This window comes from Corylus avellana, chromosome 1 (genome assembly GCF_965113065.1).
Source record: "Corylus avellana chromosome 1, dhCorAvel1.hap1.2, whole genome shotgun sequence".
NCBI classification, from domain to species: Eukaryota; Viridiplantae; Streptophyta; class Magnoliopsida; order Fagales; family Betulaceae; genus Corylus; species Corylus avellana.
The window spans coordinates 18,978,172-19,003,669 of record NC_142490.1 but is presented as its reverse complement, the minus strand read 5'-3'; the positions used below and the strand labels follow the sequence as shown (position 1 = coordinate 19,003,669).

Sequence of the window (25,498 nt, the reverse complement as noted above, 5' to 3'; positions counted from 1 at the left end):
GAGGTTATTGTCCACGGGCTCAAACACTGATATAAAATACTCAGAATCAAATCTCCACCGTTCATAATGTAGATTCATGTGTCATGAATGTCTCTGCAAAATTTCAGCTCAATCGAACCACAAACACCCATCGATCGGAGCTGTTGATCAAGGCTAGACAACATTTCCAGAATGTTGTTTTCTCTCCACTGCAGGCCATGTCCGGACATGGTGCTAGGCTGTCCGGACAGGCTTTCCAGCAAACATATTTTTGCTTCGCAAGGCCCTGTCCGTACAACCCATTAACCTGTCTGGACACCACGTACCTATTATGCCCAAAAACGTGTTTTTAGAGGGCCCAGGTCTAGAGTTTGAAATACTGATATATATACGTCATTATAGAAGAGAGAGGCACGGATTTTCGCTCCCAGAGAGTTCGTCGGAGGCTGTACTAAGGGAGATCATATGTGGTGAGCGTTAAATTGAGTCTCTTAGAGTTTTAGTTATTCCTTGGATAAATCTACGGTTGAGAAGTCTATCGGAAGGGTCCGGTAAAGGAGAATCACGTTGAAGAAGATTGAGAGTAAGAAAATGAGTTGTAGGCTTGTCGATCTTACAGAGCCGAAGTCTTGCAAAGGGTTGTAAGCGTTCCTAGTGTCTATAATCTCTGGATAATCTTTTGATAGTGATTTTCTGGGTTTGGCTGCCCCAGAGAGGTTTTACTTTTAAATCGGTTTCTAAAAGGTTTCATCTTCGTAACCAAAATATCTGTGTCTGCCTCTTTATTGCTTTATATATTTTGGGTGATTAAATTGTTTATTGCTTCATAGTACTATTAATTCCGCATAAATGTGATAAACAAGTTTTTGGAGTCGGCATAGCGTTTTTCAACTACTTTTCAATTATATATATATATATATATATATATATATATATATATATATATAAGTCAATGACATCAACGCCCAAACCACTCCCACCCTCTTTTTCCCAAAAACTTTTTTTTTTTTTTTTCCTTTTTCAATTCTTTGACGTTTCAATCTCCTTATATATCATGAATCTCACTTGAACTCTGCACTAAGCCCTACTACTTCAATCAACATATACTACTCATGGAGAGAGCTTGTTTCCTATTCCCCATTTTTATGGCAATTCTCAAGGTACATTTTTAGAAGGCAAGCCTAGTTATTGCAAGTGTTCCCAATGTTTCTACCAATCAGTCTGCTCTTCTTGCTTTAAAAACTCAAATTTCTTATGATCCTTGCAATATTTTGACAAACTGGTCCGCTGGCACCTCTGTTTGCAGTTGGATCGGTATCACTTGTGGTTTACGTCATCATCGAGTCACGACCTTGAACCTTTCTCACATAGGTCTCATAGGCACCATTCCTCCACACATGAGGAACCTCTCATTTTTAGTTAGCCTGAGTGTCAAAAACAACAGTTTTCATGGCTCTATGCCCAACGAGTTGGCTCATCTTTACCGGTTGCGACACTTATCTGTTGAATTCAATGATTTCAAAGGAGAAATCCCATCACGGATGGGGCTATTATCTAAACTTCAATATTTGTCTCTAAGCGGTAACAGTTTCACAGGTAGTATTCCACCATCTCTATCTAACATATCGTCATTGGAAATTATAAGTATTGAATATAACAAATTTTCAGGCTCCGTTCCTTCTTCCATCTTCAACATATCCACTTTGCAAGGAATTTATCTTACAGAGAACAAGCTTTCTGGTTTGGTACCCTCCATTATCTTCAATATGTTTTCACTGGAAGTCATAGATCTTTACACTAACGAGTTGTCTGGTGAACTTCCAGAAGATATTTTTAATCATCTTCCCAAATTACAACGGCTTGATGTGTCTTATAATCAGTTTGATGGAAAAATTTCATCCACTTTGTTCAAGTGCAAACAATTGCAATATTTGTTATTGTGGGCTAATAATTTCATAGGAAGAGTACCTCTGGAAATTGGAAACTTAACCATGCTTACAAAGTTATACCTTGGCTATAACAACTTTGAAGGTTTGTTTAGTATTATTTTAGCATTTATAGATTAAACTTCAATAATTGTTTCTTAATAGTAACTGTTTTATGGGTACTATCCCATCTACTTTGTTTAAGTGCAAACAACTGCAAATTCTGTCATTGTCGGTTAATAGATTCACAGGAAATATACTTTCAGAAATTGGGGACTTAATCATGCTCACAGTATTAGACCTTAACAACAATAGCATTGGAGGTATGTTTAGTCATGCTTTAGTTGATTCATCCATGGATGTTATGAAGTTATACCTTGGCTATAACAACTTTGAAGGTTTGTTTAGTATTCTTTTAGCACACTTCAATATTTGTTTCTAAATAGTAACTGCTTTATGGGTACTATCTCATCTACTTTGTTTAGGTGCAAACAACTGCAAATTGTATCATTGTCGGTTAATAGATTCACAGGAAATATACGTTTAAAAATTGGGGACTTAATCATGCTCACAGTATTAGACCTTAACAACAATAGCATTGGAGGTATGTTTAGTCATGTTTTAGTTGATTCATCCATGGATGTTACAAAGTTATACCTTGGCTATAACAACTTTGAAGGTTTTTTTAGTATTCTTTTAGCATTTTATAGATTAAACTTAAATATTTGTTTCTAAATAGTTACTATTTTATAGGTACTATCCCTTCTACTTTGTTTAAGTGCAAACAACTGCAAATTCTATCATTGTCGGTTAATAGATTCATGGGAAGAGTAACTTTGGAAATTGAAAACTTAACCATGCTTACAAAGTTATACCTTGACTATAACAACTTTGAAGGTTTGTTTAGTATTCTTTTAGCATTTTATAGATTAAACTTCAATATTTGTTTCTAAATAGTAACTGTTTTATAGGTACTTTCCATCTACTTTGTTTAAGTGCAAACAGCTACAAATTCTATCATTGTTGGTTAATAGATTCACATGAAATATACCTTCAGAAATTGGGGACTTAATCATGCTCACAGGATTATACCTTTACAACAATTGCATTGGAGGTATGTTTAGTCATGCTTTAGTTGATTGATCCATGGATGACATCATTGACTCAATATATTTGCCTTTTCATTGTCTTCAATGGGGTGCCTTTTAATTGAGCATCTACCATTTTTTTTTTCCATTTTTCTTTTCATTTTTTTTTTTTGGAAGGGTGGGCTAGATTCAAATGAGAAAATGAGAATAAATATGTAATTTAAGATCAATGACTAACAAAATTGTGTACTATAGACTAAATTTTGTTCAAAATATCATATATGATTAATTAACTGAAAGTGTTTAACTCTGTTGAATTTCTGCAATACTTACCAAACTTTAATCTAAAGAGACAAGTTTGAATATCACTTTATAACAATAGAATATTTCTAAAACGTTGCTTGATTTGATACTAATTTAAAACGATATTGTTATGTGTTCAATATCATCATTGCTATACATGAAAATATATGTTTAGTCTTATTTTAGTCTACTAGAAATTAGTATTTTTCTTTCTAAATGTTAATAACTTTACAGGTACCATTCCACCATCTTTATCTAACATATCATCGTTGCAAATACTTAGTATTGGTTTTAACCAACTTTCGGGCTCCATTCCTTCTTCCATCTTCAACATATCCACTTTGCAAGGAATTTATCTTATAGAGAACAAGCTTTCTGGTTTGGTGCCCTCCATTACCTTCAATATGTCTTCACTGGAAGTCATAGATCTTTACACTAACAAGTTGTTTGGTGAACTTCCAGAAGATATTTTTAATCATCTTCCCAAATTACAACGGCTTGATGTGTCTTATAATCAGTTTGATGGAAAAATTTCATCCACTTTGTTCGAGTGCAAACAATTGCAGTATTTATCATTGTGGGATAACAGTTTTGCCAGAGGAGTACCTTCGAAAATTGGAAACTTCACCATGCTTACCAAGTTATACCTTGGCCAAAACAACTTTGAAGGTTTGTTTAGCATTTTTTTACCCTTTTGTAGATTAAACTTCAATATTTGTTTCTAAATGGTAACTATTTTATAGGTTCTCTCTCATATAACCACTTCTTTCAAGTGCTAACAATTCTAATTTTTCGGTAGGTGGGGATAATGGGTTCAGCGGAAGTGTACCTCCATAAATTGGAAACTTAACCATGCTCACAACATTAGAACTTAACAACAACAACTTTGAAAGTATGTTTAGTCCTGTTTTAGTTGATTGATTATAGAAATAAAAATAAGCAAAAGACTAAATGTACTCTGTTGATTGTTATCTATTGATCATTGCTGCTTCAATCCACACCCACTTAACAAAGTTACACCCATTGGGCATTGCCTTGTTAAAGCATTATTTGGACAACAACAAATGTGCCCACCATTATTTTGTCATGCATTTTGCGTGACTCATTGAACACACTAACCAACAAAGAGTGCGTTAAAAAACTTGTGTCTTCACCTCTTGTAGCCTTTTTCTTTTTTCCTTTTCTCCTCTTCTTTGTGTATTGAACGTTAAGGCTTAGAAAATATCACATTCATGGCTCACACTAATAACAAATTAATATGATTGTCCACATAACTCAACTAATAAAATAGAGGCTCGATTGACAAGGTGGCCAACTAACCGTGTGAAACGAGGACAGTGGGGGCAGTGACTTATTTATTAATTAGCTCTTAATTTGAATTTTTCGTTGGTTTTTTAGACATTTGTTCACTTGTATGTATGATTCATTTAAAGCACATTATTTTTTGTTTTGAATAATATTGTGTGGTTGTTCATATTGTGTTAGGTGCAATACCAAATGAGATAGGTAATCTACAAAACCTTGAGATCTTCGATATCGGTTCCAACAATTTCAATGGTTCAATTCCATTTGAAATCTTTAATATCTCAACAATAAGAGTAATTGATATGCATTTGAATAACCTCTCAGGCCATCTTCCATCAAATGCAGGCCTCTTCCCTCCAAATCTTTAGTATCTTTATCTTGATTATAACAAACTAAGTGGAACAATACCTAGCTCTATCTCCAATGCTTCAAAACTCACTGAATTAGATCTAGCACACAACTCATTCTCAGGCTTAATTTCTAAACCACTTGGTAATTTAAGGCTCCTCAAGTTGCTCCGCCTACAAGAAAATAATTTGACCATTGAATCATCCACTCTAGAATTCAACTTTTTCCCTTCTTTGTCAAATTTAGCATATCTAAATTTTTTAGGATTGTCTGAAAATCCATTGAATGGCGTCCCTCCTAGTTCCATTGGAAATCTCTCAACTTCTCTTCAAGAACATTACATAGATAATTGCAATATTAAAGGCAGCCTTCCAAGAGATATAGGAAATTTAAGCAATTTGATGACTTTGTCTTTATATCTCAATGAATTGGATGGACCTATTCCAACTACAGTGAGAAGATTGCACAAGCTTCAAGCTCTCCACCTTTTTAATAATAGACTAGAAGGTCCCATCCCATCCGATCTTTGTCATTTAGAGAGCTTGTTCACGTTGTATTTAGGCGGTAATGAGCTTTCTGGACCTATTCTTGCATGTGTAAATAATCTCACATTTCTAAGATATCTTTACTTAGACTTCACCCAATTAACTTCCACGATTCCCTTGAGCTTGTGGAGCCTTACAAATATCTTGGAGGTCCAACTCTCATCAAATTATCTAAGTGGCCCCCTCTCATTAGAGATTGGAAATTTGAAGGTCTTGAGAGTATTAGATTTATCAAGAAATCAACTATTTGGTCAGATCCCAGCAACAATCTGTGGCCTCAAAGATCTAGCTAATCTCTCCTTGGCGAACAATAAATTCGAAGGCCCAATTCCTGAATCATTTGATGAACTAGTAAGCTTGGAATTCTTGGATCTTTCTAGTAACAATTTATCTGGAGAGATCCCCACTTCTTTAGAAGCGCTTTCGTATCTCAAATATCTAAATGTCTCTTTCAAAAGACTGGGAGGAAAAATTCCTGTAGGAGGACCATTTGTACACTTCTTCGCTGCATCACTTATGTCAAATTATGGACTTTGTGGTGCTCCCCGATTTCAAGTTCCACCGTGAAAAGAAGGTGTTTCTCAAGCCAAAAAGACCGCAACAGTACGTATACTAAAGTATGTATTACCAACAATTGGATTAACAATGCTTGTAGTTACTCTTGTATTAGCATGGACAGGATGCAGAAAATGGAATGCAAAACTTCCAGTGGATGCAAACTCGTTACCTCTAGCGACATGGAGAAGAATTTCCCAACAAGAACTTTTACGAGGAACAGAAGGGTTTAGTTCACACAACTTACTTGGTAATGGGAGCTTCGGATCAGTATATCAAGGAACACTTTCAGATGGAATGATTGTTGCAATAAAAGTTTTCAACTTGGCAGTAGAAGGGGTATTCAAGAATTTTGATACAGAGTGTGGGATACTATGCAATTTTCGTCATCGAAAGCTTGTCAAAATCATTAGCACGTGTAGTAACATGAACTTTAAAGCTTTGGTATTGGAATAGATGCCTAATGGGAACCTAGAGAAGTGGTTGTATTCTCAAGATCATTGTTTGAGTATCTTACAAAGACTAAATATAATGATCAATGTCACTGTTGTGCAAAAATATACCTAAATTAATAGGTAAATAATTGTACGTTTTAACTCGCAAGTGCACAAGATCAAAACAATTGTACAGCAGGCAAATACGAGATCATTCCCACGAGGATTGGTAAATTATGTTTAGAAGTAAATTCTTATTTAATTAAAAGAGAAAATTCAATTGTCACGATTGAATTTAATAAAATAAAAGATAAACAAAAACTAAAAAGGATTAGGGTTTTGATATCCACCACTAATTATATTTAGTTAATATAACAATATGCCAATGTTTTGATCAAGTTATGCATATTTAATGTTTGCCAACCTAAGGATTAAACCCTAACTCCTTAAGCTATTGATTTCCCTAAGCAACGAGTTAGGCACTGGTCCATACTCTAACTATTTTCTTTCTTAAAGGATTTAGCATGGTCTATACTAAGTTGTTCTTTAGAAAAGCATATGTTCTATGGAAATCAACAAACACACAAGGCCTAGGGCATGAATACATACTCCCGGTTCCCGATGTTGATTAACCCAAGAATCCGGCGTGGATATCTCTTGTTACTTATGTTAAACCCAGGACTCGGTCATCCAAATTGATCTAACTAACAAGTCCATACCACATGCACATGTTGATCAGGCATACACATATGAGGAATTCATGCAAACATGTATTAATCAAGTTAAATAGCACAACATGATCATCACAAGGCGCCAGTATTGAAATATTAATTAAACATAACTAGGGTTTCAATCTAGCCCTAAATAAAATATAAACTACATAATAAAAGGGTGGAAGAGAAAAAACCCAAACTCCTCTTGATTTAGCCTTCAATTCCTTTCCAGAGCTTGTGCCTCTTTTCTCCACACTTATTCCTAGAACCTAAGAGGTTTATTTATAGGCTTTAGAAGTTGTTGTTACACAAGTAAACCTAGAAAATTCAGAGTTTTAAGTCCAAGTCCAATTAGGATAAAGAAAACATAAGTCCAAATCGGAATAGGATTTGCCCAAAATTGCGGTCCTGTCTTGCGACGTGATTTTGGCCATGCGCCGCTCCGAATTGGGAAAATTATATTTCACAATGATTTGTAACCCTTTGAGTTAGATTTTCAATGCCGCTTGAATCACCTAAATCGGATATCTGAGCTGAAAGTTATGGTCAAAATACCGAGACATGTTCAGAATCCAATTTTTCATCCAATCCGATTTGACTTCAATGTGAGAAATTCCGAATTGATCCTTTCCTCTATTTGATTAAACTTTAACCATGATTGGCTGAGCTTAACCATATCTTCTAGGTCTTCCCAATTTGCCCTTTAAGCTTGGAATTTGTCCAGCAACGCTTCTTTTCTTCCAAAAGCCTATAAAACACAAGAAAATACAAAAAGGAAGTAAAATGGCCTAATTAACCAAAACCAAAGGATTAAAACATGCAAGTTAAGGGCTGAAAATATGAATATTTTAGCACTTATCAGTTGCGTCAGCATCGGAATACCTGAACTATGGTTCTTCAACACCTATTGCTCATTGTGATTTGAAACCCAGTAATATCTTATTAGATGAAAATTTGGTCGCGCATGTTGCTGATTTTGGCATTGCCAAGTTGCTTGGTGATGGGGATTCTATGATACAAACTATAACTCTTGCTACTATTGGGTATATGGCACCAGGTGATGTTTTTAGCCTACAACTTGAATTTACTTGTGTATCAATCTACTCATTCATACATAGATAAATATAGCTTTTGGGTTCAATACTGATTTTAGCACTTTATATATTTGAAATATATAATTATGTTCTGATGATTAGTTTTTCTATTACAAATAGAGTTTGGATCGGAAGGGATTGTTTCTACAAGAGGTGATGTGTATAGTTATGGTATTTTGCTGATGGAAACTTTCTCAAGAAAGAAACCTACTGATAACATTTTTGCTGGAGAAATGAGCTTGAAGCGATGGGTCGAGGAATCATCGCCTCATTCAGTAACTAAAGTTGTTGATGCCTATTTGTAAAGAACAGAAAGAGATTATGCTTCTATGGCCCATAATAGAATTGGCTTTTCAGTGTTGTACTGAGTTACCTGAACAAAGAATAAAGGCAAAAAAAATTTCAATTACACTCAACAAGATCAAATTGAAGTTTCTACAAGATACTGAATGAAGCTAATTTGAGAGCATCAAGTTTGTTTATAGCTCTTTAATGTTTGTGCTTTTGAAATAATATAATAATCTTGAGACTCCTAAGAGATTTGATTCTAGCCATTGCTTTATTATACTAGCTAATATAGTAACATTTATAACTTGTATATTTAATGATTGTAGTGACCCGTAATGTGTCACTAGTGGGTATTCTAAGTTAGTCTCAAAGTGTTAAAGGCAACAAATCATTATTTTTTTTTATCTCGAGACACAAATGATAGCAATTGTGGGATTGTAATTTTGGTACTTGTTATAGATGTATCATTGTATGTAAATATTACACCAACAACGCATGGGGCATTCTGAGCACTTAATTTTTTTCTTAGAATAAACTCATTGCATTATTTATAAAGAGAAATGATTTACGTCAATATTTTCTTCATCCAACAACACATTAGTTGCTTCAATGTCTATGAACAATCTTGAGTCTTGATTCTTCATGGAGAAAAACTAGACCTCTTACTATCCGAATACAAATTTTAAGTCTTGTAGGCCAATCCAATTTAACTTGACTGTTTTCCGAACCTACGAATGCAAGAAAACACATCTAAACCACTCAAATCTTTACTTATTTTTTTTGGAAAAGTAATTAAATAATTGAATTGGCACAAGGGACACAACCCAAGAACACAAGAAACATACAAGGAGAAACCAAAAAAAGAAAAAGAAAAAGAAAAAGAAAAAAAAAATTAAAAATCAAATTTCATAGATCTGCCGAACCAAAAAATCAAGAAAAGAATAGTTCGTATCTTATTATTTTTAGTAGTATCCAAGGGTGAACAGAGTGACATAATACTCAGATGGGATAAGTCAAGTAAGAGTTTGTTGTAGTACCTTGTACACCAGACCAAACCCACCTTCTCCAACTTTGTTGGCAGAATCAAAGTTATTAGTGGCAACTTTTCTTTGTTTTAAGGTAAAAGTAACTCTCTACAAATCTACGTCTTGAACATCTATCCAAGGAGGGCACATGCAAACCAGTAAGCCAATGAATTTAGTTTCTTTGTAACTTGTAAGTACTAGCTTTATATACACTTCAAGCAGGTCCCAGGCAAGTTTCGGTGGGGTCCCGGTCAAGTCTCGGGCAGGTCCTGGTCAAGTCACGGGCGGGTCCTGGGAAGGGCCCGACCAAGTCCCAGGTGGGTTCCAAGCAGGTTCAGTCGGGTCCCAAGCAGGTCTCGAGTAGGTCATTTACGGGTCCCAGGTAGGTCCAGTTGAATCCTGGGCGGTTCCCGGTCAGGTCTCGACGGGGTCCCGGTCAAGTCCTGGTGGGGTCCAGGTCGGGTACGGGTCAAGTCCTAGGTGGGACTCGGTTAGGTCTCAGCGGGTCCCGGTCAAGTTCTGGGAGGGTCCTGATCAAGTCCCCGGCGGGTCCCGGTTAGGTCCCGAGCGAGTCTCGGAGAGGTCCCGAGCAAGTCCCGGTTAGGTCCCAAGCAGGTCCTGGGCAAGTCCTCAACAAGTCTCGGGTGGGTCCAAGTCAGGTCCCTGGCGGGTCCCGGCCAGGTCCTGGCAAGGTCTCAGGGAGGTATCGGGTGGGTCCCGGTCAAGTGCCAGGCAAGTCCCGACGAGGTCCCGGGCGGGTCTCTATTAGGTCCCAGCGGGATCCTAGGCAGGTCCCCGACGGGTCCCGGTTGTGTCCCGGTCAACTCCCAAGCGGGTCCCGGTCAGGTCCTCGGTGGGTCCCGGGCAGGTCCCAGATGGGTCCCAGTTAGGTCCCAAGTGAATCCCGGGCGAGTCCTAGGCGGGTCCCGGTCAGCTCTCGAGCAGGTCTCGAGCGGATCCTGGGCGGTCTTAGCATGGTCGGCCGATTCTAGAATGAGATATTGAAAGTCAGAAAATGGTTTACGGTTTTAAAAATCGTAAACCATTTTCCTAAAATTAAAGATGAACTTTCAGTCAAAGGGAAAATATTTTCCGTTGACTATTATTTTACGTTGTGCCAAACACTTGTAAATATGTAAAACATTTTTCGTAAATCATTTTACGGCGAAACAAACAGAGCTTAAAATAAAAAAAAATAATTAATAAAAAAAACTAAAAAATTAATCTTTGAAAAAAAAAAAAAAAAAAAAGAAGAAGGAAAGGGGTGGCCATTTGGGAGCCACCCCTGAGGTGGCGATGGGCGGCTCTCTTCCCCTGCTACCCCTTACCTTCTTTTTTTTTTTAAAAAAAAATTAATGTGTTTATATTTTTTTTATTAAGAATAACACATGTCACCGTTTTTATTGGTGTTGACGTGACATTTAATATAATTCGTCAAATGTTTTAACAGAATTTGACTTCGGGGACTTCTTTTTTTTTGCATATCCCAGGAACTTCTGATTTTACTTTCATATGACATGGAGTGATTTGTAATAGGCCAACCACAAAGTTTGATTTTGCATTTATCCATATTTTTTATACCTTTATTCCTTTTGTTTTTTGTTTTTTGTTTTTTTTGTTTTTTGTATTTATTCACCCATTAGTTTTTTTTTTTTTTTTTAAGAAATAGTTTAGTTTAATATTTATTTTATCAAATTTTTTATTGTAGTTTTTAAAAGAATAGGGGTATTATAAGAATATATAAAAAGTGTAGTCTTTTTGACACACTTTAGTAGTTTGATGAGCTACTTTAGTATATTTTGAACAATGTGAGGCTCTATCGCAAACAATAGTTAGTTTTGGAGGCCGCTTTTTTTATATTTTTTCCTTACTCTTCTAAATATCATTATCATAATTAATTTATATCACTTACTAAAATTGTAAATTTTATACACAGGATCTCATCATTAAGAAGCAAAATAAATAATAATTCAACCGCTTGTCAAAAGATAAGATTGTGATGTAAAAGAGAAAAATGCACTTACAATTTCTCGCAACAAAATCTCCTTCAAGAAAATAAATAATTGGGGAAACTTCACTTACCCCCATGAACTTACGCACCTTTTGCAAATACCTCTCCAATATTCGAAGTCTCTCACTTTGGAGTATCGAACTTTCATTTCATTCCAAATACCCCATGCCGTTAAATTAAATAGAAAAATGAGTAAAATGAGTAAGGGTATTTTAGTAATTTCACACCATCAATTAGGATTTAACAGAAAATACTAAGGGAAGGGGAAAAGTGGAAGGAAATCAAAGTTCGCTACACCAAAGTGAGAAACTTTGAATATTGCAAAGGTGTTTACAAAAGGCGCATAAGTTCATGAAGGGTAAGTGAAGTTTCCTCTAAATAATTCTACTTAACTCTTACACCTCTTATTAAAGCAAACTAACACTGCATTAATATTCGAAAACCATACTTAACACCAACAAATATTCCATAACATATCAAAACACTTCTCTTGCGGAGAAAATCTCCCCTAGTGGGCCCCATTTCTTTACACTTATTTACAATGTGCTATCAACCACTCACAATGTGATATATGTCGACCATTTTTTGCACTACAAATAAAAGGAGAAATGAAGACCTGTATAAGGGGTTCTTCTTCCTCCTCTCCTACGAGCCCTTCCCAAGGGGCTCCAAAAGATCTCTCCATCCCACGTCTCTCTCTCTCCCAGAGACACATCTCTTTCTATCTCTCTCTAACCCTTCGCTCTCCCCATAAATCTCAGACACATTACTCACCATTCACATACTGATTTATATATGAATAAAGATACTAACTTAAACATCGGAGAGTCTTTGGCCCCAACCGGAGACTCTCTGTTCTTGCCCTTGTTTTGCAAGAACACCATTTTCATTCAGGAAGTCCTCTCATAGCTCAACCATGAAGAAAACTCGCTGGCTAGCAAATCCTCGGACTGAAAAACGCACCAACAACTTCTAAAAGGAAATCAAAGCCTAGATATTGTTAATAAGCCTACACCTAGCAATACATTAGGTATCAGAATTTAATAATGCACACTTGCATTCATTTCTCTAGCAAGTGAAAATAAGTAAAACAATTAAAGAAGCTCAAAAGTCAAGACAACCTACTCTTTGTGCATCATTTACTCCTTAAAATTGATTATGTAGAGGTAATTAAGTCAATTTGAGAATCAAGCAATTGATACAGGCTGTACCTGTTTTTCTCCCTCTTGTCCTACACAAACAACCTTTCCACCAAAGGATTCCCACTAAAAAGAGTAGTAAGCATACTGCTCCAATTGCGACCTCTGAATGATATCAACAGTTTGCTTGGTTCTACCACCATTTGGACAAAGCTTGAAATCTGCACAAAATACAAAATTAATCAATTATGTTTCCTAGCAAAGGACTTAAAAGTGAACAAGTAGGGTTGGCAAAATAGGTACCTGGCAAATAAATAGGTATTTGTTTATCCTATGCATGTAACTATTTTTTGTGACGCCTATATGAACCTTATTATAAAAAAAACATGCATAGGATAAACGGGTCGTAAATGGGTCATATCAAGTACTTGTTTTGCCAGCCCGAACAAGACAAAAAAGATTGGCCAAATAAATAAGTTCTAATAATTGATTATAAGCGATTCTCACAATTGAAAGCTAGCTCTAGGACTGTCCATGAATTATTAGAAGAAAAAAAAAAGGATCACATTAACGCTGCATTTTTTATTTTATTTTTTATATTTGGTGTAATGAGATATCAATATATACTTATACACATTTACAGTCTGTTGTTAAACTCTTTTAAGCTATCATAAATGAGTATGTTTACATTTATTTTTATTACCTATTTGAAAAAAATAATAATAATAGATATTGAATTTTTTTTTTTTTCGTGATTTTTTTTAATCTTTTAATCTTTTTTTTTTTTTTTTTTTTTTTTTTTTTTTTTTTTGTTTTAAGTATTTGTTTTGGATATTTTATGTATATTTGAGTGCGCCATTTACATTTTCTTGTAATGTTTAGACGCTTGGATTGCCCTTATTTTATTAGCTAATGTTTTACCATGTATTTTTGTGGCACAGCTCCCCATCTTTTGTAGCCACAGAGAGTATCTACTGTGTGACAAAGGTATGGGAATGCTGGGAGGTTATAAATTTTTTTCTATCAACTCTTTTCTCTGGTTGAAGGAATTGGGTGTTTTTATGAGTTGGCTTTCTTGTATTTATAAGGAGGAAAAATGAAGCCAGGCTCCATTTATTTCAGCGTAAAATAATTTTTGTAAAATGTTTTTAATATTTTCAAATGTTTGATGCGAGGAAAAATTTTTTTTGGTTTGACCAACAAATATTAGTATTTAGATCTTGTACTACATATGTGTTTGTACCTTTATGTTTGTGTAAGAATATTTTGTTGGTCAGACCAACAGATGTAGTCTTGTTGGGATACTTGTTGGATTCTATGCACTTGTGCCATTTGCTTTAGTTTGGATAGATACAGAAATTAAGTTGGGCGATAAATAGTATTGACAAGAACTAAAGGCCACCACTTCTCCAAATAGTCACAACTTGTCCATTTAATTTCTTATGATGATGGCCGGCAAGAAACAGAGCCACAGCCCAAAATTTCATAGGTTTACATGATAAACTGTTTGCTTTATACTCTGTTAGAAATATCTAAATTTTTGGTTGCTGCCATTTAATTCCTTATATATATCAGCCTCTCTTGTCCATCCTTGAGTGCCACACTAATCCCATCCGAGAACCTCAACCAACATAAACTACTCATGGACAGAACTTGTTTCCTATTCCTCCTCAGTGTCGAACTGCTTTTAGCACAATGTTACATGGCTAGTTTAGGAAATGCTCTGGTTCCTAACATTGCCACGGATCAATTTTCTCTTCTTACCATAAAAGCTTGTATTTCTTATGACCCTTATAATGTTTTGACAAACAATTGGTCTACTGGGACTAATGTTTGTAGTTGGATCGGTGTCACTTGTGGTTTTGGTAATCATCGAGTCACAGCCTTGAACCTTTCTGACATGGGTCTTGTAGGAACCATTCCTCCTCATATAGGAAACCTTTCATATCTTGTTTCTCTAAGCATGAAAAACAATGGTTTTCATGGCTCTATGCCTAATGAGCTGACTCGTCTGTACCGGTTGCAACACTTATCCTTATTTTACATTAAAATAAAAAAAAATAAAACAAATAAAAAAAAAAACCATTTATGATAATTTATAGAATAAAAGTACCCCCATGTAAAGAAGTTTCCCCTCGACCACAAAAGATCACAACAACTCGCATATTGAAGTATGTATTACTGGCAATTGGGTTAACAATACTTGTCATGGCTCTTGTAGTAGTTTGGAGAATATGCCAAAAAGGGAATAACAAATTTCCACAAGAGGTAGACTTGCCGCATCTAGCAAGATGGAGAAGAATTTCTTAACATGAACTTTTATATGCAACACAAGGGTTCAATGCAAACAACTTGCTTGGTAAAGGGAGTTTTGGGTCAGTGTATAAAGGAACACTTTCAGATGGGAAGAGTGTTGCAATAAAAGTTTTAAACCTAGAGGTAGAAGGGGCATTCAAGAATTTTGATACAGAGTGTGAAATCCTACACAATATTTGTCACCGGAATCTTATCAAAATCATCAGCACTTGTACTAACTGATAAAATATATATAAAATATAAAATACTAAAATATAAGAGAAAGAAAAGAGAGCGGAAACAGATAGAGACGTATGGGAAACATCTTGTATATTCACTGTATCAATCAATATTACATAACTCTCTATTTATAGAGAGACAATGAGTAGTGACCAAGAAACCTAAATTAAACCCTAAAGTACATAAGGAAAGAAATAAACCCTACATTACAAATTAAATAACGGAAATATAAAATATTCTAACAAAGGAAATAATATATTCTAACATCCCCCCTCAAACTCAAGGTGTAAGCTTGAGTTTGGAAAAGAGAATAAATTGAAGGCATCTGAAGTCGATGGTTGCATCAAGACAATGTCGGTGAGAAAGGTTGAAAGTGACGGCCGAAGAAATACCGGAGAATAGAGACAAGCTGCTAAAAGAATCCGGTTAAGGGCCAAGCCGCAACTAACAATGACGGTCGAAGAACGAAAACTAGTCATTAAATCCCTTGAAGGGCCAAAACACATTGTGCCAGGGTTCGCCAATAACAAAGACGAGAAAGGCTGAAAGTGACGGCCGGATAAATACCGGAGAACGTAGACAAGCCACTAAAAGAATCCGGTGAAGGGCCAAGCTGCAACTGACAATAAGGCCGGAGAACGAAAACTAGCCGTTAAAATTCCCGTCAAGGGCCAAAATCGCATTGTGCCAAGATTCACCATTGAATAAAGCCGTGGATCACAACAAAATTAAGAGATCATCAGAAGAGAATGCTAGAAAACACCATAGAAACGTCATAAGACTTTTATTGAAAGCCACAAAAACAGAAACATGGCTCTGATACCATGATAAAATATATATATATAAAATATAAAATACTAAAATATAAGAGAAAGAAAAGAGAGCGGAAGCGGATAGAGACGTATGGGCTACATCTTGTATATTCACTGTATCAATCAGTATTACATAACTCTCTATTTATAGAGAGACAATGAGTAGTGACCAAGAAACCCAAATTAAACCCTAAAATACATAAGGAAATAAATAAACCCTACATTACAAATTAAATAACGGAAATATAAAATATTCTAACAAAGGAAATAATATATTCTAACATCCCCCCTCAAACTCAAGGTGTAAGCTTGAGTTTGGAAAAGAGAATAAATTGAAGGCATCTGAAGTCGATGGTTGCATCAAGACAATGTCGGTGAGAAAGGTTGAAAGTGACGGCCGGAGAAATACCGGAGAATAGAGACAAGCTGCTAAAAGAATCCGGTTAAGGGCCAAGCCGCAACTAACAATGACGGTCGAAGAACGAAAACTAGTCATTAAATCCCTTGAAGGGCCAAAACACATTGTGCCAGGGTTCGCCAATAACAAAGACGAGAAAGGCTGAAAGTGACGGCCGGATAAATACCGGAGAACGTAGACAAGCCACTAAAAGAATCCGGTGAAGGGCTAAGCTGCAACTGACAATAAGGCCGGAGAACGAAAACTAGCCGTTAAAATTCCCGTGAAGGGCCAAAATCGCATTGTGCCAAGATTCACCATTGAATAAAGCCGTGGATCACAACAAAATTAAGAGATCAGCAGAAGAGAATGCTAGAAAACACCATAGAAACGTCATAAGACTTTTATTGAAAGCCACAAAAACAGAAACATGGCTCTGATACCATGATAAAATATATATATATAAAATATAAAATACTAAAATATAAGAGAAAGAAAAGAGAGCGGAAGCGGATAGAGACGTATGGGCTACATCTTGTATATTCACTTTATCAATCAGTATTACATAACTCTCTATTTATAGAGAGACAATGAGTAGTGACCAAGAAACCCAAATTAAACCCTAAAATACATAAGGAAATAAATAAACCCTACATTACAAATTAAATAACGGAAATATAAAATATTCTAACAACGGAAATAATATATTCTAACATGATAACATATATATAAAATATAAAATACTAAAATAAAAGAGAAAGAAAAGAGAGCAGAAGCGGAAAGAGATATAGGGGCCACATCTTGTATATTCACTATATCAATCAATATTACATAACTCTCTATTTATAGAGAGACAATGAGTAGTGACCAAGAAACCCAAATTAAACCCTAAAATACATAAGGAAAGAAATAAACCCTACATTACAAATTAAATAACGGAAATATAAAATATTCTAACAAAGGAAATAATATATTCTAACATCACCCCTCAAACTCAAGGTGTAAGCTTGAGTTTGGAAAAAAGAATAAATTGAAGGCATCTGAAGTCGATGGTTGGATCAAGACATTGCCGGCGAGAAAGGCTGAAAGGGACGGCCGGAGAAATACCGGAGAATAGAGACAAGATGCTAAAAGAATCCGCTTAAGGGCCAAGCCGCAACAGACAATGACGGTCGAAGAACAAAAACTAGTCATCAAATCCCTTGAAGGGCCAAACCACATTGTGCCAGGGTTCGCCAATAACAAAGACGAGAAAGGCTGAAAGTGACGGCCGGATAAATACCGGAGAACGTAGACAAGCCACTAAAAGAGTCCGGTGAAGGGCCAAGCGGCAACTGACAATGATGCCAGAAAACGAAAACTAGCCGTTAAAATTCCCGTGAAGGGCCAAAACCGCATTGTGCCAAGATTCGCCAATGAATAAAGCTGTGGATCACAACAAAATTAAGAGATCATCAAAAGAGAATGCTAGAAAACACCATAGAAACGTCATAAGACTTTTATTGAAAGCCACAGAAACAGAAACATGGCTCTAATAATATGATAAAATATAAAATACTAAAATATAAGAGAAAGAAAAGAGAGCGGAAGTGGATAGAGACGTATGGGCCACATCTTGTATATTCACTGTATCAATCAATATTACATAACTCTTTATTTATAGAGAGACAATGAGTAGTGACCAAGAAACCCAAATTAAACCCTAAAATATATAAGGAAATAAATAAACCCTACATTACAAATTAAATAACGGAAATATAAAATATTTTAACAAAGGAAATAATATATTCTAACATGATAAAATATATATAAAATATAAAATACTAAAATAAAAGAGAAAGAAAAGAGAGCGGAAGCGGAAAGAGACATAGGGGCTACATCTTGTATATTCACTATATCAATCAATATTACATAACTCTCTATTTATAGAGACATAATGAGTAGTGACCAAGAAACCCAAATTAAACCCTAAATACATAAGGAAAGAAATAAACCCTACATTACAAATTAAATAACGGAAATATAAAATATTCTAACAAAGGAAATAATATATTCTAACATCACCCCTCAAACTCAAGGTGTAAGCTTGAGTTTGGAAAAGAGAATAAATTGAAGGCATCTGAAGTCGATGGTTGGATCAAGACAATGCTGGCGAGAAAGGCTGAAAGTGATGGCCGGAGAAATACCGGAGAATAGAGACAAGCTGCTAACAGAATCTGGTTAAGGGCCAAGCCGCAACTGACAATGACGGTCAAAGAACGAAAACTAGTCATTAAATCCCTTGAAGGGCAAACCACATTGTGCCAGGGTTCGCCAATAACAAAGATGAGAAAGGCTGAAAGTGACGGCCGGATAAATACCGGAGAACGTAGACAAGCCACTAAAAGAATCCGGTGAAGGGCAAGCCGCAACTGACAATGAGGCCAGAGAACGGAAACTAGCCGTTAAAATTCCCGTGAAGGGCCAAAACCACATTGTGCCAAGATTCGCCAATGAATAAAGCTGTGGATCACAACAAAATTAAGAGATCATCAGAAGAGAATGCTAGTAAACACCATAGAAACGTCATAAGACTTTTATTGAAAGCCACAGAAACAGAAACATGGCTTTGATACCATGATAAAATATATATAAAATATAAAATACTAAAATATAAGAGAAAGAAAAGAGAGCGGAAGCGGATAGAGACGTATGGGTTGCATCTTGTATATTCACTGTATCAATCAATATTACATAACTCTCTATTTATAGAGAGACAATGAGTAGTGACCAAGAAACCCAAATTAAACCCTAAAATACACAAGGAAAGAAATAAACCCTACATTACAAATTAAATAACGGAAATATAAAATATTCTAACAAAGGAAATAATATATTCTAACACTAACATCGACTTCAAAGGCTTTGTACTAGAACACATGCCTAATGGGAGCCTAGAGAAGTGGTTGTATTCTTATAATTGCTCTTTGAGTATTTTACAAAGGCTAAATATAATGATTGATGTTGCATCAGCACTAGAATACCTTCATGGTGGTTATTCAATGCCTATTGTTTATTGTGATTTAATTTGAAGCCTAGCAATATCTTGCTAGATGAAGATATGGTTGCACATGTCACTGATTTTGGCATCGCCAAACTCTTAGGTGATGGGGATTCTATAGTGCAGACCATGACACTTGCTACTATTGGATATATGGCACCAGGTGATGTTTCTAATGTATCACTAATGTTTATCATTTAATTTCTACATAAATATAGATAACTATAGTATTTCGGTAGAATGTAATTTATGTGAACAAATTGGAAATTTTTTTACTAGGTATTAATGTGAAATATGACAATATATATATAACCTTTAATGTTACATATAGAGTATGGATTGGAAGGAATTGTTTCTAAAAGAGGCGATGTGTATAGTTATGGCATTTTATTGATGGAAAATTTCACCGGGAAGAAGCCCACGGATGACATGTTTGTGGGAGAAATGAGCTTGAAGCGTTGGGTAGAGGAATTGTTACCTCTTTCAATAATTGAACTTGTTGGTGCCAACTTACTGAGAAACGAAGGAGACTATGCTGCCACAGAGGATTGTGTATCATCCATTTTAGGATTGGCTTTGAACTGTTTGTGCAGAGTCACCTGAAGAAAGGATTAATATCAACAATATTTCAGCCACACTCAACAAGATCAAATTGATGTTTCTACGAGATGTTGAAGAAGCCTAGTGTAAGCATTTCAAGTTTGTTTACATCTCTTTCATTTTTGTTAGGCTAATATCTATATTGATCTCTTTATGCTAAAATTTGTTTGCAATTTGATTCCAATCTTATCAACCCAACAAAACTCAACTTCAAGCACATAAAGCATAAGTATGGCTAGATTTGACTTAGTTGTTACAGGTTTTGATTCTAAAGGGGTTGACTATACCATTTGGAATGGCATTAGAGAATATGGAACATAATTTGGCAGGCAAGAAGAGGCTTTATCTATCCAGTGGAGGTAGGTTGACTTTGATAAGAAAATATTCTTTCTAATTTACCTACATATTATTTGTTGCTCTTCCATCTTCCGGTAGGAGCAACTAATATATAGAGTTGAAAAACTTCAGAGGGATTTTATGTGGAGTGAAATTGGCGATTAGTTGAAGTTCTGCTTAGTGACAGGGCCAACAATATGTCCAATAAATTTAGGAGGATTGGGGGTAAAAAATTTGATTCAACTTAAACCCTTTTGGGTAAGTGTCGTGGCGGTATGCCATGGACTACGGAGAGGGAGGCTTTTCGAGCATTCACATCCGGCTCAACAAAGTACCATTTTGGCTATTTTGTTGAGCCAAAGTGTTAAAATCACTCCCCTTCCAGCTCAGCAAAGTAGCTAAGAGTTTGCTGATGAGCTACAGTGCTCAACAACTTTGTTGAGCACTGTAGCTCAATAATCTATAATTTTATTAATAAAAAAAATCATTTCATCCTCTCTCCTCCAATTAAAAATTATTTAAACTTTTCTCTCTTCCCTGCAGAACTACATAAAGAATAAAAAAAATAATAAAAACAATAAATTTTAAATAAAATATTAAAAGTTGATAGTTAAAATGTTGAGCCGGATGTTGGTACTTTAAAAAACTTGATAGTTAAATAGAAAAAAATAATAATGATATTTTGACTAAATTTAGTTATAATACCACTTGTTGTGCAAGGCCACAATTAACATAAGTGATCACGCAGAAATCCACTATCAAAGATGAAGTACAAAAATAGTAGAAAAAAAAAAATTACTCAAAACTGGAAATCTCAATACACCACAGTCCCATTATCACAATACATACTTTTTCAAAAAAAAAAAAAAAAAAAAAAAAAATACAAACTTATCTTTTGTGGGGAATAAATGGCATGGTGGCTAGTCCCTCGATCTATTTTTCTCTCACTATTGCTTTGCAACCTTTTATTTTATCTTCTGTTTTTCTTTCCTGAAGTCCGCTCTCTCTCCCTCTCTATCATTGCTTTAGCACTTTATTCTCTTATACCGTCCAACCATATGGAATATCCAATCTCAATCTAGTAATCTAGAAACCATATCAGCATTGTGCGATAAAAGCTAATAATTTTAATTTGCATCAATTGCTTAATTAAATATGTTAAAATTATTATTAAATGAGAAAATTCCATGTTGTTAAGACCTTAAATATATTGATTTAAGGTCAAAAAAGCACTTGAATTGGCCACTCTCAAGCAACTTTATGTCTACACAAACAACCAATCAATGACCCTTCCAAGGGGCCAAGCGTGTGATTTGGTTGGATTATTGTCACTTGCCCACCAATCATAACACCATTCCTCCACTCAAAAAGTTCATCGACTACAAATCCATTGCCTGATCAACTTAATATATTACCAATAATATCAAACATCAAGAACCTCAACTTAATATATTACCAATAATATCAATGAAAGTAGTTTTAAGCTATAGTTTTTTTTTTGTTTAAGTTGCTTGTTAATGTATTTTTCTTTTTTGGTATAAAGCAAAAAAATCCGGACAAAAAGTGTTATCAAACAAGCTCACTCACGTGTTAATGTTTTTAAAGGGTAATTTTTGTTTTTATTAAAAATATATTCTGATGTGACATAAATGTAAATTAATTTTGAATATTTTGTAAGCGCTTTGTATTTTAAATTGTTTGTTAATGATTTTATTTGGAAAATAAAAAATAAAAGAGAGAACGATAAAGCATTAACAAAAGAAATCTTGGTAAAGTCCATGAAATTATTATTGGAAGATTTCTACATATTATCAAAAAGATCATATAATGCATCACAGGATTTCTAAATATTATCACAAGAACATAAACATTTACATTGGACTAGTCAAGATTTAGTTAGATTTTTGTTCTGAGTACACAAACGATGAGTTCAAGAATGTTTGTGAACAACATAGTATAAAGAGACATTTTATAGTACGCAAGACATTTCATAGTCAAGAGTGTTTTTCTGTTTGAAGAAAGTGTTTTCATTTTACATAAAAGTGAGAGTAATTTTAAGTGTTTTTTGTTTTAAGTTGCTTGTTAATATATATATATATATATATATATATATATATATATATATATATATATTTTGGTACAAAGCAATAAAATCCAAATAAAAAGTGTTATCAAACAAGCTCACTCATGTGTGTTCGGCCACCCCTTAGGGCCAAACCGATAAATATAATTTATGGGTTTGGCCCTAAGAGATGGCCGAACCACCCCCTAGGGCCCTAGGGGGTGGCGACCGGTTAGGGGTGGCTGGCCACCCCATTTGGCAAAAATTGGGTGGCAGGCTACTCCATATTTTTTATTATTTTGTTTTATATTTTTTTAAAATTTAAATAATATTTTATTATTTTATTATTAGTGTGACACGTGGTATGTTGTAGACTCTTGGATGACTTTGAACTGCCAGGATTTCTAAAAATTTTGACCGGCAATTTTTCCCCTTTACTGGGGATCCCAATCCATAATTTAGACCCTTGGTTCACGGCAATCTTAATTCAGCACAGAAATGAGTATAGCTTGATCATGAAGACACGGAATATTAATTGATAATTAATTAAAATCATGGGTCACACGCACTAATTTTCAGAGAATATTAATTTGTCAAAGTTATCATGAGTAGTATTTGGTGGTAATGAGAATTTGAAAAAGTGATCGGATTCTCACACCAATTTTCTTAATTTCCTTGAAAGATTGGATATCACCATTGACATTGCAGTTGAATGTCTTCATCATGGCTGTTCTAATTTCTACACCATTGTGCACGGCTTTCTTATTTTACATGAAAGATTGGCAAAGCCTTTTTTTTTTTTTTTTTTTTTTTTGTTCTTTTCAGTTTATTAGTTTTTGGAACAGTAATAGAAATTAATTGGTGTGATATAAGAGTGAAAAGAGTTTTTGGGCCGGTTTGGTAACCCATTTCTCCTTCCCCTTCCCTTTTCCTCACTTTTCCCTAAATATTGGCGAAGCCTTTTTTTCTTACATGTAATAACCCTTTGCCTATTATTTTTGGAAGAGACAAATAATTTCTTAAGAAAAGCAACTTTAAAATTCAACTTAAAGAGAATTTCGATTCCATGTTTTTCTATTACATTTTCTAAAACAATTAATTTTCAATATCACTTTGAGAATAAAAACAAATATTTCTAAAAATGCATTTTGATTTGATGATAATTAAAACGTTTATTGGGTGGATGTACGTTGTTGTTCAATGTAATCATTCATAAACGTGAAAAAGAAATTACAAGGAAAAAGGAATTATAAAAGGTTGTTCATGAAAATTATTTATTTCCTTATTTTTCATTAAAATAAAAAAATAAAACCATTTATGATAATTTATAGAATAAAAGGTAGTTATTGGTAGATCTTTCAACTTTCTTCTTTTCGTTTCTTTTTTTTTTTCCTTTTCTTTTTTCGGTGCACGTATGTTTTTTTAATTACTTCTCCTTTTAAATAGTTGTTTCCATGCGATTAGGGAAAAAAAAAAAAACAAATAATAATCATCATTTACATCAAATGATGCACTTTGTGGTGCACCACGGCTACAAGTACCCCCATGTAAAGAAGTTTCCCCTCGGCCACAAAAGATCACAACAACTCGCATATTGAAGTATGTATTACTGGCAATTGGGTTAACAATACTTGTCATGGCTCTTATAGTAGTTTGGAGAATATGCCAAAAAGGGAATAACAAATTTCCACAAGTGGTAGACTTGTCGCCTCTAGCAAGATGGAGAAGAATTTCTTTCCATGAACTTTTATATGCAACACAAGGGTTCAATACAAACAACTTGCTTGGTAAAGGAAGTTTTGGGTCAGTGTATAAAGGAACACTCTCAGTTGGGAAGAGTGTTGCAATAAAAGTTTTAAACCTAGAGGTAGAAGGGGCATTCCAGAATTTTGATAGAGAGTGTGAAATCCTATGCAATATTCGTCACCGGAATCTTATCAAAATCATCAGCACTTGTACTAACATCGACTTCAAAGCCTTTGTACTAGAACACATGCCTAATGGGAGCCTAGAGAAGTGGTTGTATTCCTATAATTGCTCTTTGAGTATTTTACAAAGGCTAAATATAATGATTGATGTTGCATCAGCACTAGAATACCTTCATGATGGTTATTCAATGCCTATTGTTCATTGTGATTTGAAGCCTAGCAATATCTTGCTAGATGAAGATATGGTTGCACATGTCACTGATTTTGGCATCGCCAAACTCTTAGGTGGTCGGGATTCTATAGTGCAGACCATGACTCTTGCTACTATTGGGTATATGGCACCAGGTGATGTTTCTAATGTATCACTAATGTTTATCGTTTAATTTCTACATAAATATAGATAACTATAGTATTTCGGTAGAATATAATTTATGTGAACAAATTGGAAATTTTTTTACTAGGTATTAATGTGAAATGTGACAATATATATATATATATATATATATATATATATATATATATATATATATATATATACTCATGTTAGCCTTTAAGGTTACATATAGAGTATGGATCGGAAGGAATTGTTTCTACAAGAGGCGATGTGTATAGTTATGGCATTTTATTGATGGAAACTTTCACAAGGAGGAAGCCCACGGATGACAAGTTTGTGGGAGAAATGAGCTTGAAGCATTGGGTAGAGGAATTGTTGCCTCTTTCAATAATTGAACTTGTTGCTGCCAACTTAATGAGAAACGAAGGTGATTATGCTACCATAGAGGATTGTGTATCATCCATTTTAGGATTGGCTTTGAACTGTTGTGCAGAGTCACCTGAAGAAAGGATTAATTTCAACAATATTTCAGCCACACTCAACAAGATCAAATTGATGTTTCTACGAGATGTTTAAGAAGCCTAGTGTAAGCATTTCAAGTTTGTTTACATCTCTTTCATTTTTGTTAGGCTAAGATCTATATTGATCTCTTTATGCTAAAATTTGTTTGCAATTTGATTCCAATCTTATCAACCCAACAAA

The 25,498-nt window shown here is 34.7% G+C and overlaps 1 protein-coding gene and 1 pseudogene across 1 annotated transcript; both read left to right on the top strand.

The window, feature by feature from the left end:
• The first annotated feature begins 1,091 nt into the window (after positions 1-1,091).
• On the top strand, positions 1,092-20,221 carry LOC132169341 (uncharacterized; annotated as a pseudogene).
• Positions 20,222-24,029: 3,808 nt separating this feature from the next.
• Positions 24,030-25,372, top strand: LOC148588052 (receptor kinase-like protein Xa21). Its single transcript, XM_088517221.1, has 2 exons — positions 24,030-24,807; positions 25,029-25,372. Exons 1-2 carry the CDS (start codon positions 24,171-24,173, stop codon positions 25,370-25,372), a joined length of 981 nt encoding a protein of 326 aa, XP_088373347.1. The 5' UTR covers positions 24,030-24,170.
• The last annotated feature ends 126 nt before the right edge of the window (positions 25,373-25,498 follow it).